Source organism: Trichoplax adhaerens, genomic scaffold, assembly GCF_000150275.1.
Source record: "Trichoplax adhaerens TRIADscaffold_2 genomic scaffold, whole genome shotgun sequence".
In the NCBI taxonomy this organism is placed as follows: Eukaryota; Metazoa; Placozoa; class Uniplacotomia; order Trichoplacea; family Trichoplacidae; genus Trichoplax; species Trichoplax adhaerens.
Window position 1 is genome coordinate 2408785 of NW_002060944.1, and position 20594 is coordinate 2429378.

Genomic DNA, 20594 nt, shown 5'->3' on the forward strand with positions numbered 1-20594 from the left:
GGCCAATTGATATCTTTACTTCAGCATTGTTTGTCGAAGTATTTGCATAGGACCAATAACCATCATGATATATATATAATTATACAATCAATGCAGTATGAGTTAGAAACTTTTAAACTACCACAGCCTTTCCATTAAAATATAAGTTTAAATTTTATCATAATGTTATTTGAAGCCTTAAACATATTATATCTAACTCTGAAGTACCAGTAGAACCCTGTTTGCGATTAACTAAAATACTGTAACAAATATACCAAAGCATACGGTTATGGATGCAGTAAACTATAGCTAAAATATTTATTGGCGCGATTGTTTAAATTTAAATTAATAGTTGAATTCCCGCGAGAGTATTGCTCTAAATAGAATAAGACCTGTTAATACTTTATAAATATTCATGAACGGTTGCATTCTAATGTCGTAAGGTGAACAATTCCTGAAAAACTATATTTAAAATAAAATGTAGCGATTTATTAGGTGATTTTACAAATACTTGATTGAACTCTACCAAGTTTTAAATAAATAAAATCTGAAATCTAATGGAATTTAAAGTAGCATTTGATTCTAACGTATCAATGCAAAAGCAGTATGTAATTTTGAGATTCATTTTTGATAATTTTATTATATTCGATACCAAAATTGCTATACGATTTTTTTTGGCAACAGTCATATATCAGTAAAAAATAGTTTAAAAATTATTAATAATTGGCAAAGGGTGTGCCTCAGTATTAAAAACATATTGATTAAGAGGCACGGGTTCTATCATTCTCCCTTCATCATCGTCATCAGAAAATAGTAAAAAGAGATATTTCAATGTTTCTGCTAAGAAGAAACTTTCTAATTTATCTCTATAACTGCCATGTTGCTTTACTGAATTAAGACTTGAATATCCATTTTCTACACGGCATTCTTTTTCGAACGCCTTAAAAATATTCCATCCATAATTTTTATATTTCGGGTCACGCGTTATTCTGTACAGTATGAACAAAGATTCAACGGTTTCTGGTCTTAATAGGTTATGGGCATCATTAGGCTAGCACAAACGCAAGTAAAAGCAGTTACATAAAAAATAAAGAAGTTTCTCAAAATTGAATATTGCCTATAATTGCAAGATTATAATTATACTCGTATGTTATTGATTAGTTACGGAACTAATGATACGAACCTTGACAATAATATCTTCGATCCCGTGTGGATTAGTATTAAAGTAAACAATTTCAGGGCTAAGTAACGTCGGCATTCGAGCATACATTTGATAACATGTTTCCGTTAATTCTTTTCCAATTTGTAGATGCTTAGCAGGTAAACCATTATGAGCTCCGAGTGCTAAATTACCGGCGAGAAAGCAAACCAAATGATCCTAATGAAATAGATAAAATAATTTTTACATCTTTCAAGAAGTGAAAAGTCTGCAATTTTACGATTAATTATATTATTAGTATATCCCAATCGTAAATAGTTCAATCAATGTCTAGTTTTTAGAATAATGAGGAAATTTTATCTTAAATGCATTTGCTCTCACCATTTTGGGGCTAAATTGAGATCCGTGCATTTCTCCAACATAAGTCAGTTGGTTAGGAACAGATTTCTTGATCAAATGTTTTATAACACCATCCATGGCTTCTTCGTAATATTCCTTAAATCTGGAGGCAAACATTACCTTTTAGATAACTCATTTGTCAATGGTGTAACGGAAGCAGATATAGCGACTAGATTACACAGCAACTGACCGAGTTTCCTGTTTATATGTTTGTAACCATTGCTTCAATAGATATTCATAATAGCTATCGCCTCTTGCACCTAAAGTAACAGTTCCAGATGTAAATTGGCCGGTATGTGTATTAATGTACATCGGGCAAAGTCCATCTTTCTTAGATAGCTTTTGAATCTTTGTTATTACATTATCAGCCAATCGCTAAATGACAGAAAAGGATTTCATGAGATCAAATGCCATAAATTTATCATTTTTGCAGGTAAATCGTAGCTAACAAAGCTATAGTTACTACGGGCAATACTTTGTAATTTTCGTCCTTAGTCAAGTAGGATAAATATCGAAACTCGAGCTGTATTGTTGAGACCTCTGAAAGACTGCTATCTCCGCCATATGATGGACCATGTGCAGTGCTACTACCTAAATTAACATCAGAATATGGTATTCCAGATGGGGTGTTGAAAGCTGGAAGCAAACGATGTCCTAATTCCTTCTACAAAGTCGTATATTTTAATTATTTAATTTTATTTAGTAATCAAAGATGACTCTGAGTTTACTACGGTACAATTTCATCTTTATAAGATAAGCTTGGTTAGAGTTTTACCATGTAGGTATAATAAGTTAAAAAACTTTAGGGATTTGTTCTATATACTACCTTAGAGCGCACTTTTTCGATAAATTTATTATATTACTGTATATATATGGAGCTCCAATAATGCATTTGTCAACAAACAACACAATTTATTATGGATATACTAGTAGCTACTATTAAACCATACAATCATAATCGATAATTTGTCTTCCTATTTACGAGTTAGGAATGAAAAAATTTATAAATTTTGTAGTAAAATAGGTATTACCCTTACATGATTAAAAAATTTATATTCGGTAAAATCCTTTAATGGATACAGTACTTACCGCTTGATTGAGAAAGACCTGATCTCCACTTATATTGTAAGCACTAAGCAATCCACCTAAAGCTCTGATAGTAATTTCAAATAAGTTTACATCGCGATTCTTGTTAAAAGTTAACTTATTAGCGATCCAATCACGAGCTTCAGAATATTCGTCCTTTAATCCCATAATCAAAATGGTATCTATAGAATCGACAATAGTCAAACCTATATCGAACCATGTACTATGACTGCGTGATATCGGCCGTAACTCATCATGGCCCCAAGCAAATTTTTTATATCCCTGCCATGCATGCTGAAATGCCTTCGCAACTTCCTTTTGTCTATCAGTTCTGTGGACTTTCCTATTTTAAGGTTACAAAATATATACGCGTAAATACATTATAGGGTAAGATAGCAATACAGTAATAGTAGTTATAAATTAGTCAATACATTGTGTTAATGTAACCAGTCGAGAAAACGTAAGTGTAGCTTACTAGTAATGATTATGTTACGGTCAATCCCCGAGAACCGGCCATTCCCTATGACTGACCGAGCAACTAGCTATTAACTCGGTCAATCCCTATGAATGGCCGAGTAACTGATCACCAATTTGGTCAATCATATATGATAGTAAAGAATACGTATTTAAAACTAAAAGTTTCCGGATATCAGCCTGACAGATTGCCTGAGGGTGTAAATCAAGGACTTCTAAGAGGAATTTCTTCGAAGTCTCTGGTATAAAGCGTGTAATAAATAAATGAATAGCACGTCTCCGTTGACTACAGTATAATAGGTATTATACAGATCGCTTAGCAACTTCGAACTAAAAGAATTGCTAATATTTGAGTAAAAATTTACCAATACAGAGTAATTTCGGAATTAAACATTAGGGTGAATATAGTGTACAAGTTTAACTGCAATTACTGCATTCTACTATTATAGCATATACTAAAACAATTCTGAATATTTAAACAGTGGCTAAATTTTTATAGCTTTTGGTTATCTCCATTAAATTAAAGCAAAAAATATTGAATTACGCCTGTAAACCTTTTTGAAGAAACCGAAATAATAGAATGATATACTATGATAATCACTTTTTGAGTACGTAGTATTGTTTTATAGTATTTAATTGAGTATGAATACAATTCTTAAGGCTTTAATACCCAGTTTTACCGCAATTACGGTCCTTATTTTACTTGATTATAAATTTTTTTGTAAGGAATAGGAAGTACTTTTAATTTAGTTAGTGGACGACATTGTACTGAAATTGACTTGCGAGTATCACTTTTAACATACTATAGTACAGCATAAAGGATAAGCATTGTATTACCATTGCCTAATATTATCTAGCCAACTGCTAGTCCTTTTACTCATTTTTGGCGGCGAATCGCTGACAATTTGCTCGCTGTTTGTATCAGATAAATGAGGATGCATAGGGCGCACAGGTCGATTTACGAGAATCTTTTCAGGGTTGTTAGTTTTATATCTTGATTTACCGGCTGCTTTATCGCGGCGAATATCTTCCATTATTCGCTGAGTATCAAGTTGAACGTTATTGCTTGATACTTTTACAATGGCTAGCATAACCAATGCAATAGTACCACATATAGCGATAAATCTTTGAAAGCTAGACATTCGGTTCCATGCCTGATAAATATAAGGAGCTGATTACTATTTATACCTAATAAATACAATAAAACTCGCGTAAAAGCAGTAAAATTTAGATAACAGCTAAATATATTTAGAAGTTTTCATTCAATTTAAGCTCGGTCTCATCCGTCATAATTTGCTCTCACTATATCAAGTACTCCTAGCATAGTGAACGTACATACCGTACTATCCACGAAGACTCGCCTCGATCATTCGCATCGAGCGAGCAAGATAGGCAATGCTAAAGTTATCTTACAAAAAACATGTGGCGGTATAACACTTGCCCTGAAACGGAACAATAACTATAGTCTACGAACCACAGGATTATAACGAGAACAAAAGTAAAGTCTTAGCAGATGGTAATTTATTATCATATAAGAAAGGAAGATCCATTAGGCTAAAGGGTATTATAAAGCTCGCATAGATTATAATAATTTATGAATACAGTTTAGCGAAGCCATACTCAAGATAAATTGTAAACTGTTATTGCTATATCTACGAGCACTACGTGGTATTTATGCTAGCGATAAATCATTTTTAAAAGAGCTAACAGTTGAAGTTAATATTTTATTTACAGTACAATTAGCGAAAATTAATTATGCGTATAGTATAAACAAAAAAGTTTTAAAGACAAAAAGTAGAAATCCAGACTGTTTACCTAGAAAAGTGTTGCTTTATAGAATTTATTATCGGAGGTGGTGATTTTTTTATCTCGAATAAAAAAGATATGACGAATAGTAGCTTTTTTAATGGATAGTAAAGGAGAAAAAGTAAGTGACTTAACCAACTTCAACTGCGATCAATTACGCATTAGCTGATTTCGATTAGACGCCGTATTTACATTAAACAGTGAAAGTAGAGACGCTGAGGGCCGAAAGAAGATATACTAAGATACTAAGTTAGTTAATTTCAATTGTAATCAATAGGACGTTGATTGATTTCGATTGGTGATACTGTACGTGGATTTTATAGTGAAAATAGACATAAGGAGGGTCCGTAATATAAGGTACAGTAGAATATTTAAGTGAACATGAGGATTTTTACTGCATGTAAGTGTATGCTATCGAGAGTAAATCTGCCTGCTGTAACTTTGGAGTTGAGATAATGAAGATAGCGGTGCAATGGCATTTAAGTGCGATAATACTGTTGGGTATTGCGGAAATGTAGTATCTGAGAGAATATCCTGAATCTGGATTTTACGTTTTAGGCCATAAATTATCTTTTACAATATTTAAATGTTAACATATAATCAAAGTAATTCATGATAGATTATTTTAACATAATAACTGATACTTATACAGTAGCACTACAACCACAATTAGTTTAATGAAATATAATATTGCGGTGAATCATTCAAAATCTACGTATTCCTAATGGTGTATAATATATATATATAATTATATAGTATTATGTCAAACAGTCGTAATCATTTTGTAATTTTTTAAAACACTTTAGAAGGCTCTGTAACTAGGACAAATTCAGTACAGTATAGTGTAAATAGGACCAGGTTAGTAATAATTTAATAGATACTTAATGCTAGTGCTGTACAGCTACGGATCACTAGTGGTCCATGGTCCAGTGGATGGCATAGGTTGTATAATATGAATATAACATAGTTGATGACATAGACAATGAGCTGGTACATCGTCATCAGGAACAAGTTGTTTAACTGAAAATGCCCTCATTTAGTGTGCCGTATAACAGTACGTTTGCTTCGTGTCACATTTTGGATAAGAATTACAATTGGGGTAGTGTACAGATTATACTGCATGTACACCTGTGCAAGTCCGGTCTTTCAACTATTAAAGATGGAGACTATACGCGGAAAGTATTGTCAATATAAAATAGCGTAGATAGTTAGAATGTTAAGTAGTTGATAGCGAGATTTATGCAAGACTCGAGATATGACGTGTGTAGTGTAGAGACCCTTAGAGAGGGTCTCTAGTTTACTGTATAAACGTTCACGTTAAAATATTGCACAAGCCTGAAGAATTCATACTAAATTTATAACTTCTGAGCATTTTATTGGCAAACCATCGGCTTACAGCATTAAGTATTTTTTAAAGTTGCTTGCATGAAATGTATAACAAAGTCCTTAAGTAGCTCCAAAAGTTATTTGCAGTAATGAATAATAAATGTACTTATTTCCGTACGGATGTAAATCGTAGTGTAGAGAATATGCTACATACTATACCGTAAATATATAGTCATGAAATACGCGTATTTCATGTTAACTGTTATTGCAAGAAGTTAGTATTGAGATTTAAGACTTCCAAAGTAGCAACTTGGTTAAGAACGAAAATCTACATTACCTGAGAATTACGAGTAACTTAATTGGTCGTTCACTTACCCTTTTCAAAGATACTGGTCGTCTGGATTTACTGTTATAATAATCCGCATCAACTTGCTTGATATCCATACCGATAAATTCTCGTTGGTTCGAGGTATATTTATTCATAGTGTTTAAAATGTTCAATTAACGTTATACGAGTAATGATACAGTAATACGCGTAAGCCTGACTGTTTCAACTTTTTTATATGGTATTAATATTCGAGAACAAAATTCTGAAAATAAACCACCAATAATCTATAAGCTATATTCAGTTTCAACTAGAGATACTATGTGTATTTATGCTCTACTGTACTCTTCTCAATTGATAGCAAAACAACTTATTGCACAGAATTTATAAATAGATAATATGTTTTGATCAAGTGATCAATGAAAGAGCTGCAACTAGGTATCCTGCAGGTTAACTTTGTGGTCTTCGTTTGCGTAGTGTTAATCGGAGTGAACAGTCTTTAGGCGTTATATTAACCGACATTAATATGCAAGCAAAATTGAGTCGTTGCCTCCACCAACGCTTTCAACTGCTAAAACTGTCTTTCTTTAGTGAGCAGGTATCTCGATGATGATTCTAGATTTACACTAAGTATAGTAGTAGAGTAAGTAGCCAAGTTAAAAATCGAAGAGGCCGAACCAGTTTCCATCTGGTTTTACGTAGTATAATACAGCACAGTTCTGTACATTGAGTACAATCCAACACAGTAATAAGACTATAGGACGATTGATACGGGTCGGATTAGGTTCAATCGGCTAAGAGCTGTCGTTACTGTAGTGTACAGTACGAATTAGTAGGCAGTAAAGATATAAATCTCTAGGTTTCCTTCCGGTAGTCCATCCAGCTCTAGTGCACAATGCACAATACTTGTCGACGTGTCATGCACACTTGCATAGTTGAGGTTTTCATACTGCACGTAGGTCTGGTCTACAAAGAATGCAAAGATTGTACAATGTACAGTACTGTACTGTACTGTACCGTAAGAAGTCAATAAGTTTAGTATGAAGAAAAGCCTTGAATTTAAAATTTTACCCTCTACTGTACAGTGTACACTACTGCAGATTCACACGCGTTGAAGATTAGGATAGAGAGAACATTACTGTATTGCCAATTTTAACAAGGAATTGTCACGTCTCTCTGTCTCGTTACTCTAAAGTAATAATATAAAAAGTAACGTTCGATCGAATAATAATATAACAATAAACACACAGTAAGTCAGCAAGTGTTCTGAGATTGCCTCTCAGGTAGCCCTGGAGGCATTAGGTGCATGACTTTTCAGAGTCTTTAGAGTTATCACAGATATCATCGTTCAGGTTCAGAATGGCTCCAAATATTTTTATCCATGTACCTATTTTTGGCGGAGATGTTAACGGGGCCTTAGTGCATATTATTTACTACAGTATAAATAACGTATATAATGAATAGTACAGTACAATAATAATGGTGCACTTATGGCACGAAAGGGGTACTAAGACTTTACGAAAGCACTATGAAGCAGACACCGTACTTTAGTAATGCATAAAAGGTTGACGGCTAATAATGTTATCCAATGGTATCTGTATCTCAGATTATTTAATTATTATCCACGCTAAAGATCCTGAAAGAATAGTCTAGATCATACATACTTTACACGCATCCAATTTTATATACTGTATGTCAAATTCTTTTCACTCATACGTACGCGTAGATCATCGATGACAACATATGTACGTGTACTGCATGCGCATGGCTTGATGTAATTAATTTAATTTAATATACAGTTAATTGAAATCTGGTCAACGATCTTGATTCGATAGTTTTTATTGAGTAATCACTACCTACCAACAACATTCTTTTCGTTATTATGACATTTGTTCCGTCCTGCTTTAAATCTACAAATCAATGAATTTCGTCTGAATGCCCTCATAATAACGGTATTATTCTCAAATTAACATGATAATAACCTATATACAAGTATATGTATGCCATATACTATAGTACGCCTTTGCATATAACAATCAATATTATACTGTACATGCTAATATATTACGATTACATTGTAATTTTGGAATTCATTAATTTCTAAATATACCATGACTTCTCCTATAGCCTTAGGTGGCTTAACCTCAATTGTAATTTGCAACGTTAGTTTATTATTTTAATTTGTATCTTATTGGAGAGTATTAGCTGCTATCAATTTACCTACGTATCTATGCCAGTTGTTGTTCTCGTATTTTCTATTAATGCTACACTATGCTTGACGATATGTAAGAGAGATCTTTTTGCAGATATTATACATCTTATATGCAGCAACTTAACGACGACTGATCGTTGAAATAGCGATAATTGGATCAATATCATAGAAAATAAATGTATAAGTAGAAACGATAATGATGTAAGTTTACCCTTAATTTGATTAGTTTTGTTAATTGTTACGACGCAGATTGCTGTAAGTATTCTGAATATGTGATTGTTAGTATACAGAATGTTTTAAAAAATTAGAATTATCATATAGACTTCATTAATTTCCGAATTCTCTTGACACCAGTTCAAGAAACTAATACACTCAGAGCGATTTAAAAATGAATCGAACATCTGCTAGTGTATCAGATAAATAATCGCTTTTAACTAATACATTTTCTTTCATAAATTTTAGTCATAAAACGGATTTCATCATATCTAAAATTAAAACTATAAATAGAAAAAATTGGTAGCATATACATGTCTTAATGTTTATGCTATACAGTATTTCGTTGTATTTATTAAAATGGACGAACTTTTGACAATAGCTCATAATTACTTCAATGATGGCAGACTTCTAGATTTTCTTATAAAGTATGAAATCTTACGTACGAATGAATAGATAAAAACCATATTTTCTAAATTGCTGTAGTTTTAAAATGAAATCAATCTTCAACTACAGGTATATCAAAGGAGATAACTTATATGACTACCAGACGAATATCTGAATTGTCACTAAACTACTACAAGAGTTTATCGAGAGTAGTAAACATAGTCGTTACTGATCTTAATTTTTATGAAAAATTAATTGAGCTTTGCAACCACCTGCTCATATTTAAGTTCCCAGAAAATGATCAAGACACAGATTTAACGTTATATTCATTGAATTGTCAAGATTTATTTGATTATTTGACAAAAAACTGTTGATGTAATTGTAGTTTATTTAACATGCCTTCTTTTTAAGTAGTGTTAATTTATCTCTCCACAATGAAATTACCAAGCATTAGTAAAGAGATAACCTTAACGATAATCTTCAAGAAAGAGCGAAGTAAATGTATAATTGCAGCAATTAATTTCAATGTGAATGAGAATAGGATAGACGAGGCACTCTTAACCTATTCTATTTCCGTTTAGATGTTCCTCTCTATATATCTACGCGTACTTATACTACAGCAATTAAGCTTCGATTACCGGCAATACATTAATTTAATTTTATATACAACATAACTTTCTTCTCGTACATTAGATTCTTAATTAAAGGATATGTTTATGGCTAAGTACATGGAATCAATGTTGCATGATAAAAGCGAATTTGAATTTTCTTATAAATTAGTTTTATTATATCGTAAACCTAATTAGCAACAAGTCTGTAATATATACTGTATGCTATAAATTTTAAAAATGATTTGCATAGAATAGCGTATATATTACTTCTATTACATGAACATAGCTATCAAAAAAATAGGTGGATATTTCATTAATATAGATTAAACTCTACGTACTTACATAATCTGATAAAAGTTTCCAAAATATTTTTCAATGTCAGTTGAATTCTTTTCGTCCAATTGGATATTACTATCAACAACAGAATGCGTATATAAATTATATACTCGAACGCATATTTTGTCAAATTTGTGTAATTACATACGTAGCGTATGCTATTGTCAGAGTATGAATTAATCAACTCATAAGATGTTTTTATATTGCTCTAGTAATTTTTAGTAACCATGACAGTTAAAGGGTAAGATATGATTCCAAGATTAGTTCCATAATTTGATTTAAATTTATCATTTAATACTTGGATAATTAATACATGCGAAAACCGATACAGTAATCTATTAACACTGAAGCATAGAACTGTGGGGCTTACATAGAGATTAACAGTATAACCGCTAGTTCATTTCTCTATATCGGACACTACTCTAAATTTAAACTTCAAGGATTTAACTGATCCTTCGAAATGGCAGGACGTCCATTCTTTGCTATTATTAACAATATGGGCGTCTTTGTTGACGATTCAGTAACGTCTATAGAGTAACATGTAATAATACATACGCTCAACAAGTGGTGTTTTCTTCCAACTAATGGCATTAAATATTAAGTTAAATTTTATTAGTAAGTAAGCTTAAGTTTATAGCACTATTCTTATATTTATTAAATCATAACCGTCAGCCTCAGCATTCTCATCCAATTGTATCATTTTCGTTGAAATTATTGCCATAGTTTTGAATATTTTATCACTAGATTATCACTACGTATTCCATTACTCAGTTAAAAAGATAAAGGCCATACTGTCGTTTCTAACCATTTTCATTCGCTACTGTAGTGAAATCAAAATTTATGCAAGAGATACCATAGTTGATGGACTGTCATACTTGATCAATTTATTGTTTGTTTGTTTAAATCATAAAGTAATGACTTCTACTTGTATTAAGTTATCGAATATTTTACTGTTGTAGGACTGCTATCAGTCGTGGATGGATAGTCAGTTAAGATTATCGTAATTTGCCGATATATGCCTAAATTTAATCAATATTTAAACGAGAGAAAGATCGTTCGCAGAGCCATGTTTACGGCCTTGCTCGCCGACTTTTAGATGAAACGCAATACATTAATCCAATATCAAAAGAAGATTGCGAAAAAGGATTACATCTAAGACTTCAGATTAATAAAATGGTAAGTATTTCGGACTTATATAAACATTTCATTATCACAGAGTTAACGAACGATTGTGAAATTACTGTAGTACTAAAATTACAATATTATCGAGATTAATAGCCATTAGTTGTGGAGTCAATTTTTTTGGCCGTAATTAATAAATCGCCATCATGTTTTGATAAATAAAAATAAAATTTCTTAATTTATGTAGTCAAGCTAATTTAAGCTTTGCATCCAACTGTAGCGCACATTAATAATTCCGATGGTGATCAAGGATTTAACTTCAATGCTAAACCCGTAGAACTACAATTGATAATTTAATGATAATGCAAGAATCGACAATAAACATAAATTAAATTAAAACTCAAGAAATTGATTGTAATTGGCTAAATTACCAATATAGTATTGCGTCACCGGTTCGCCTCTCATGAATCTTGTTTAATCGTTCTGATAGTTATAATTTATGTTATAAGGTTAATATTTAGCTATCTCTGCAGTTGTTATAAATTAGTAAAATGTTTACATCACATCCTTATCGCTTTGTTGAAGTAATACATAGACTAGTAGTGTTCTAAAGTTTTTATGTATCTAAGATTTCAACTAACACTTCGGATGCCTTCAGTGATAGGACCGGCGACAGGATCTTAGATTTTGTCGAATTATTGGTTACTCGCTTGCATTATTTGTTTGTGTATTTATTAATTCAAATACTATATAACATCTCTTAATAAATTCCTTTTACACATATAGAAACTCGAATCATTACCTACATATCCAATTCAATCTATGGTGGCGTATTTGTTAGCTGCTATTGTTGCTGTATGCATTATAGTATACTTGTTAGGATGTATTTGGTGTCGACGTAAAGAAATGAGCGCAATTGATGCAGCTGAACTATCAGCTCTAGTTACAAGCAGGAAAATGGCTAAAAGATATTATCGCATTAAAAGATCAAAACAAGAAGTCAAGAAATTATCTTTAGATTTTCCTTCCTTGGATAATCCTCAAAACAAGACAGTAAAAACAGATAAGATTAATTATAATTCAACTTCTTGGTCAGCTCGTGGTCGGCATAATGGTGTATTACATCAGCATCATTTAAGTGATAGCGAGATACCGGTGACTGAATTATCATCGACCGTACAGACTTCTAATTTGGGCTCAGGTACTAATTTGCCGAGGGTGCTACAGAGAAGTTATAGCGCTGATTTAAACTTGAAAGAAGCGCAATCAACTCGAGAAGAATTAAATAAAATTTTTCAAATAAAAAGCAAAATGCTAGTTAAACAGCTGAGCAAGCGAGGACCATCGAAGGTATGCTAAATTAGGAATTGATAATTTTAACAATTAGAATTATGAAACACACAGGTATAACATTATTAGAATTATTTACTATTACGTATGTACAGTGTACAGTAAGATAGTTGAAACGATAAGCAGTTACCTAGACGTACTACACGCAGTGTTAAGATGAGATCATGTAGTGGATTTACTAAGATAAGAGTATGATACGGTATTGCGGATATAACGCGGCATAATGTGTGGCCTCTTAGACTGTAGTTAGTATTTAAAAGGCAGTAGATCTTAAGTAAAGGCAGAATTAGTAAGCTTACCAGGTGGAGTATATCTGCGTCAATTTACCCCCATCGTTAACGTCTATGCAGCGAACACAACGTTTACTACATAATTTAATGGAAAAGCTTGAAGTTTTTGAAAAGATTGCATAATACGTATTACAGAATAAAAATAACATTACCATTCGTATAATTAGCGATGATAAGTAATTGTAAGAATCTACTTTGCCTAGGCTAACACCCTACCCAAAAATTATAAGGATTTATCAGTCAGTGGATCCATCCAGTTTACACTCAAGTATAATGAAACAGAGCAAACTTTATTCGTAAACGTGGTTAGCATTCTTAATCTGCTTGAGAAAGAGCACAAGAATTTGTGTGATCCATTTGTTATGATTCAAATTTTGCCTCAAGACGGTGATACCTTGACAGGAGTCACAAAAATCAAGCGCAAGACTATTCAACCTGTATTTAATACAACGTTTTGCTTTAAAGGAACAGTAAGAGATCTTAAAAGGAAATCAATAGAATTTTTAGTTTTAGATTACAACAAACAAAAACCACACAAAATTTTGGGTCAAGTTTTATTTCCTTTGGGTTTCTATGCCTTCAAAGAAGAATTATCATTGCATTGGAAACGACTGGGAGTATGTCCTAAGGTAATGAATAAGTAGATAATTTTGCTTTAAATAAAATAAAATGTATTTAAGTTCCTGTTTAACTTCCGAATATTTTCTTAAAAAGACATCTTATTGATCAAAGACAACCTACAAAATTGAATTCTGTTGCTTTGTAGTTAAGAGTTATTGCTACTTCGAAGCTATGTTCTAATGATAAAGATTAAACTTGTATATTGTACGGTAACTTTAGATATTAATATTTCTACATACTCACCATAAATCAATATGAATTGGAATATAAGATAGATTATGTAAAGGCTGTTTATGCTAGTACTTGTATATAATGATACTGCACAACTGTAAATCGACAATATACTCCTATTTCCAATGTTAAATTATTGTTTCATTATTGCATAGGAATTTCCGAGCCCTGGCGAAATACAGTTATCTCTTAGACACGTGCCATCAGAGGCAAATGATGAGGAATTAATCGTCGTTGTTCACCAAGCAAGAAATTTGTTACCAATGGATATCAATACCAGCTTATCGGGTAAAGCACGCATTAATAGGGCGGATGCAGCATTTACGCCGACATCTATTACAAAAAAACGTCTTGTATTAATTAGAAAACTCGTATATTCATTATATTCAATCTCGATAAAAATGCACGTATTTTAATACTTTCTCAGTGTCATATGTAAAATTATGCTAAAAATTTCATAAATATTGGACTATAAGGGTGTGCTTTATTTTTATCTAACCAACATTATAATATTCATACGCTGTTGTAGACGCTCTTGTGGAAATCACTATTAATACGTCCAGAATACAGACACAGAAAAGAAAAACACAAACCGAAAGGCGATCTTTGAATCCCATCTATGAAGAAACCTTCCATTTTAAGGTGTCATCTATGGAATTGGCGAGTGCAACGATTAGATTTGATGTTATACATGATCAAGCCCCTATTGAATATTATACCATTGGTTACATTATTATGGAAGGGAGTCCATCTATTGGAAAGGATATCCAAGGGCCCTTCTTCTTGCATTCCCTTCAGTCAACTGAAATCAGTAAGATTTGGTTTCCCTTGAACATACACGTATGATGCCGTTTCGTTATGGTGTGATGAACAAGGCTACCTATATTTTAGATAATAATTTCTCGTATTTATGCCGCCCATATTGCCTCAAATTATAATTATAATTATCGATGGGGCAATTATTTAAAATTATGAAAGTGATTTAGGATCCGCCTACTTGGGCGTGGCGACCACAATTATAGAATCTTACGGAACTATTACATATATTACGAAGGTATAAGAAATTATCTCTGGGTGTCTTATTATTAATACAGGATGTTTCGATCCTTTACTCATATATTAATGTTAAATATTATCGTAATTTAAAACTGTTCCAAAATTTTGTAAAAAGCTGCCTACTAACATTTTTAGGCCAGCACTAACACTATGCATATTTACTGTGTTACAAGCAATATTTATAACCACCCTATGAGAATTAAATAAGCCTAATACCTAATGCAATGAGGTAATACTGCATTATATGTGCGTCATGGGAGAAAATTTAGAAAAAATTCAAATCAATGCGTTTAAAGAAATGTGCAGGAAACATATAAAACCACTTTTACAACATGGTACTTGTTTAATTAGCTATTTGTTATCTGCTAAATAAACAATCGCTATTCTATATAATTTCAAGGCTGCACAAAATTTATTTCAGTATTAAAAAGCGGCCAAGTTATACACAGATATATAGTCAATTGTAAATGGTTAGGCAATCTAGGTATCATTTATTGATGGTAGTATAGAAAGAGGCAAAGGAATGTACCAGGGTAGATTAAATCAGAAGTAAAGATCTGACTTTGCAACCGAAGTACTAATTATTTGTGGATTTGTAATATATGAGAAGTTTCATAAAAGTAGCATCATCATTATTGCTAGTATTATTTTTAGCTTTGATTGTTGGTAGCTTTTGGAATCCATCCTTTCCTTTGAGGAATACCAACTTGCAGGGATTCTACCCAATCACCAGTTTTCGCGAAGTGAAGTAGTATATCGAACACTGACGTTCAATTTATGTTAAAAACGCGAGGAATTGAGTCTCTTTAAAACTTTGATTTTATTCATGTTAACGAAACTGATTCATACCTTGATTGATCGATAAGACCTGATTGTATGTTCCTTTTTCAGCTTTCATCATGTACTCCGGGATTGGTAAGCGGCATGTAGCGACTTCACATTGCATTCCATAATGCAGTGATATGCGCTTAAAGGTAGAAATAATAAACGTGTGTTATACCTCTCTCACCAGTAACTGCAGGTGCAAAAGTACTACCGCTACCATATATTTTAACATACTTTACGAATGCTTTCATCAACGATGCCACCTAGAACATATACTTTACTTGAGTCAATTTTTCTTAATACTATTAGTGGAATATATTGATATCAAGTTAGAATCAGTTCAAAAAAGCATATTACGGCACATGTTTAATTCCATAAAGGCAGTAATTATCCGTTACAGTACAGGCTACTTAAATATGCAGTCTTCCCTAATACTAGCTATGAGTTACCATTCTTTGAGTCAGGTGACATAACAACAATCTCTTCCGGAGGAAATAACTCTAAAACACTTTCGGTAGTTACATCAATCTATTTTCACACACGTATAATTAACAGGTTTAGGAGATTAAGGGCTACAATTTCTAATTTTATAGCTTACGTACGATGTCCGTTATATTTAGTTATTCCATTTTATTTAAATATATAAAAAACCTTATAATTTTGGAATCCATGGTGAAATTCCGTGCATCGCTGATACAATTCATCTTCTTGTCCAAATCTTGTAAAATAGATATGCCAAGGATCCTCTGCGATGCAATTAGAACCATATAGTCTACCAACCTGATTGCATAACTTAGATATTTCCTGAAATTGATGTTAATGATTTTAATGACTTTTCAAAACAAGTTTCCTAAAACATCATTAGAGATATGTAAATATCGAAAGAAAAAAGTAAAGTAAAATAGTGGATACCTTGTTAGTCATACCCTCAGTTAACCCCATGTCGATAACAATTCTTTGACCACTACACATAGCGGTACGTAATCTTCCATCTCTTAATATGTGCCGCTGCCTTTTCGTAATATAATCTAAGTATGTAGTTATATACGAATAAGTGATACTACCGTACGAACACATTTGAGTCTGACGACAGAAACAATTTTGGATCCTAAACGAAACTATACGACGAAAAAATATCGAGAAGCTTATACTTGATCATACCGTCGGTAGTTTCTCTAAGTGGTTGATCTAGTTTTTTTAGCTTTTTCTTTTCCCGCTCTTGTTGCTTTTTAAAAGTCAGTTTAATCTGCAGTTGTAATGCATTACAATAATTATATTATGTACAACTATCATTTCTCGTCATAGAAGATGCATATGCGCAAAACTGACTTTCATTTGCTTCCGTTTCTTCTCTCGTTTCGTACCAGACATCTAATTTTTAACAGAATAAGCGGTAAAGCTATTAATTTCATTAGAAATCCTAGATAATAAAGTATTACTGACTACATTATATGAACTCTACAAAATCTCTAGCAAACATACCGTTGATGTTAGAGGTGATGTAAGATTTCTTAAATCGTCTATAGTTTTTATCTGACGGTAGTAAAGTTCCGTATCTAATGGAAATAATTAGCATATGAGTTTAACTCCATGCTGTGCTAAATAGCGATTGCAATTAAATGTAATAACTATGCCAAACCAGAATGACAACGCCAAACAGGAATTGATACTGAAGCGCCATCAGTATTGCTCGATTCACTTTCTTCAACCTATTTCAATTTTATTAATGTTTCTTTAATATATTTAAGGATTAGGTCATGAACAACAATTACAATCCAGTAAATTTTAAACGTGTCTTTTTAGCTTAGACCAACGTATAAAAGTACTTGAATTGCAAACGACCTTAATTAAATTTTCCTTCAACTTCTCAATAGCCGCAACTATCGCTTCGTAGGTCCAAGCATGATGAAGCTCTTTCTTTAGATTTATAGCTGCTTCATCATCTGTTTTATTTATACTAAATTACAACTGTTTAATTAGCTCATATCTGCGATTGTTCTAGAGCCATATTATAAATTCTATAGCCATCTACTATGTTATTACTTACTAGTTATTCCAAAGTGCATAAATATAAAGTCTAATTTTCTGTGGTGACATTGGATATTGGCGGCATAAATCTAAAAATTCTTTGCTTGTATCATATAATGATGGATTTAATCCAGTAAATAGGCCAGGATTATGCAAAATATTCACTGTAACATACATTAATTTGAAATTTAACAATAGATAGAGTAACAGTAAACCGAATTTAAGAAATTTTAAATTGATTTTGTTGGAATAATGAAATAAATATAAGAAGTTGCAATATCTACGCCAAATAAACGATAGTAAAGTTTCTCACGAAATATCTACCATGTTTAATTAGGTATTAAAATACGAATATCAGCGCATATACTCGTATGTATTTAACTAATATTATGAGATAACGCTAATTTATAATATAACTGCGGATTTTAAGTTTATAAATATAGATCTGATTAATGATTTATGGAGCAAATTAGTACCGTGCGACATAATCCCCTGAGCGCCAGTATATTCCAGACAAAGATCAGCTTCAGCTAAAGTACTGATATCACTACAAGCAAAGACTGGAATGACCACAGAATCCCTAGAACGGGGAAGATAGAAGCCGTTTAAAAAATTATTATGCAAGTTTCATATCTATAAGATAGACAGTCTCTTCTTTTCCGTAGATTACTTGACAGCTTTAACAATATTCCAATCATCCAAGCGAAAACGAGGCTCTTTATGACGACAGCCGATAGATAGTAATTGACATCCGGCGCTTTCTAGACGTTTTGCATATTTTATCAGACTTGAGCTATCCTTGTCAGCTGCAATTTTAATTTTACAGGCTACAGGCATGTTTAAATTATCTCTTAATAATGAAATCATTCTTTGTAGTAGTTGAAAGTCCTTCCCAACAGCTTGATTTAATATAGTCTTAGCTAAGGAAAGAATAAAAAATAAATAATACAGAGGCTAGGTTTTAATTTAACGGATTAATTCAACAATTGTAAATTTCATCTTTCAAATTTGATTAAGAGTTTCCAAATTTAGTAGAACTAACCATTAGTCTCAGAATGCAGGGTTAGGTCGATAGCATCGCAAAGACTGTCAACTCTTTCTGCTGCTTGTAGCATGCGGTTAGGATCTCTTGAACATAGCTACAGTAAACGTGTCATCACAACTTAATATAAAGTACTAAAATAGATGATCCTTCAAGTATTGCCAACAATCAATTTAAGGTCTACGAAATATAAATTGAACATACATATACTGTACAGTAAATAGTTACACGTGCATAGTTTATAGGACACCTGTCTTACTACTATTAATTTCACCTGAACAATTAGCGGTCTATCTTGAAAGTTATTCGCATTTAAGAAATGATATTTATAGCTATCCCAGTCATTTAGGATTTCCTCTGCTTTCAATAACGGTGTATAAAATAATTGCACATTATGGTGTCGACACAATAACCTGAAAGCAAGGTCTAATGAAAAGTATCCATCGTTAGTAAGATACCTTGATTCGCATATAGGCGAACTTAAGTTCTATCAATTTTTAAATCGGATTATTGACGTGTTGGTATAGATAGTAATAAGATGTTGATATGCATAGCCAAATACATGTAATTGTATTACTTATACATTCACTGATACTCCTCTTTTAGGAACGCTTGCAGATCACACCTGGTATGTGTTCCCTAGGACCCACTGCATAACGACATGCTTTTATCGTTTTTCTCCACAATTCAAATCCATTCCTGTACGGGTTGCCAATTGAGGATGATGCAGCCATACTTTACGAGTAAGTAGGAACTGAGGTCTTATTAAAAATTTCTGGAATAGAAAATTATGGCCATAGGATAACTACACAATATATTTATAATTGTTAACTCAGTATTATGCCTTTGCACCTTCGTATGTTTTCGTGGAGCTAGTGATCCCTTAGAATCATATCAAAACTACCATTCCGTCTGATTTACAGGATACCACCGCAATTCACATGTCATACATTGCCGTTGCACTTGCAAGCACGAAGGAGCAGCTACTACTGAACTTACTTGCAGTATTAGACTGTAGTTAAAACTGTTCCTGAAAGGAGTGAGATATAGTATTGTACTGTACAGTCTAAAAAGATCTACAATACGGACAAACAGACACACAGACATTAAAATCAATCATTCAAATCATTTTCTTTTAGCGGCCAAGATTAATTGACTACTGCAGGCTGGACCAAATTTTTGGAGAAGAATTTTAGCTGAAGTTTTTCTCCCATCCGTTAATAGATCTCCATTCAAATTAACTATTAACCTAGTAGCGTGTACGAGCATTAATATTTACCTCATTTAGCGAATTTTCTGCATTGTCAACAGTAAGTGTACAGTAGAGTACAGTACAGTATACTTAAACTGCTAAATACTGATTCATGCGTTAGTATAGTAGGTATATCATATACACTTGTGGTAAAGAACTAGAGCATACATAGTGCGAAGAGAGAATGAATTACATATATAGGATGGTAAAGTCCACTCCATATACTCGAATGCTAATATCAACCAATGATTATTTAATTACCAACAGTCAAAAGGAAGTCAACATTGATGTAAACACTTGTGACGAAGAACTTAAGCAATCACAGTGCGAAGTGAGAATGAATTACATATGTAGGTTGATAAAGTTCACTCCACATACTCGAATGCTAATATCAGCCAGTAATTATTTAATTACCAACAGTCAAAAGGAAGTCAACATTAATGTAAATATACGAGTATTGTCTA

At 32.4% G+C, this 20594-nt stretch overlaps 3 protein-coding genes across 3 annotated transcripts; 1 reads left to right on the forward strand and 2 right to left on the reverse strand.

Annotated features, from left to right (window-relative positions):
- Positions 1–685: 685 nt before the first annotated feature.
- TRIADDRAFT_53127 (uncharacterized protein) lies at positions 686–4239 on the reverse strand (the record flags this gene model as incomplete). Its single annotated transcript, XM_002109801.1, has 7 exons — positions 686–1030; positions 1163–1357; positions 1520–1640; positions 1728–1912; positions 2013–2201; positions 2627–2966; positions 3935–4239. 7 exons carry the CDS (start codon positions 4237–4239, stop codon positions 686–688), a joined length of 1680 nt encoding a protein of 559 aa, XP_002109837.1.
- A 6301-nt stretch (positions 4240–10540) lies between these two features.
- Syt (synaptotagmin) lies at positions 10541–15050 on the forward strand (the record flags this gene model as incomplete). Its single annotated transcript, XM_002109233.1, has 4 exons — positions 12258–12785; positions 13279–13704; positions 14083–14215; positions 14457–14773. 4 exons carry the CDS (start codon positions 12258–12260, stop codon positions 14771–14773), a joined length of 1404 nt encoding a protein of 467 aa, XP_002109269.1.
- A 583-nt stretch (positions 15051–15633) lies between these two features.
- On the reverse strand, positions 15634–19612 carry TRIADDRAFT_53129 (uncharacterized protein; the record flags this gene model as incomplete). Its single annotated transcript, XM_002109802.1, has 14 exons — positions 15634–15746; positions 15833–15950; positions 16043–16110; positions 16258–16336; positions 16460–16612; positions 16721–16836; positions 16970–17054; positions 17138–17179; positions 17291–17364; positions 18313–18416; positions 18507–18756; positions 18879–18975; positions 19153–19304; positions 19504–19612. 14 exons carry the CDS (start codon positions 19610–19612, stop codon positions 15634–15636), a joined length of 1560 nt encoding a protein of 519 aa, XP_002109838.1.
- Between the last annotated feature and the right edge of the window lie 982 nt (positions 19613–20594).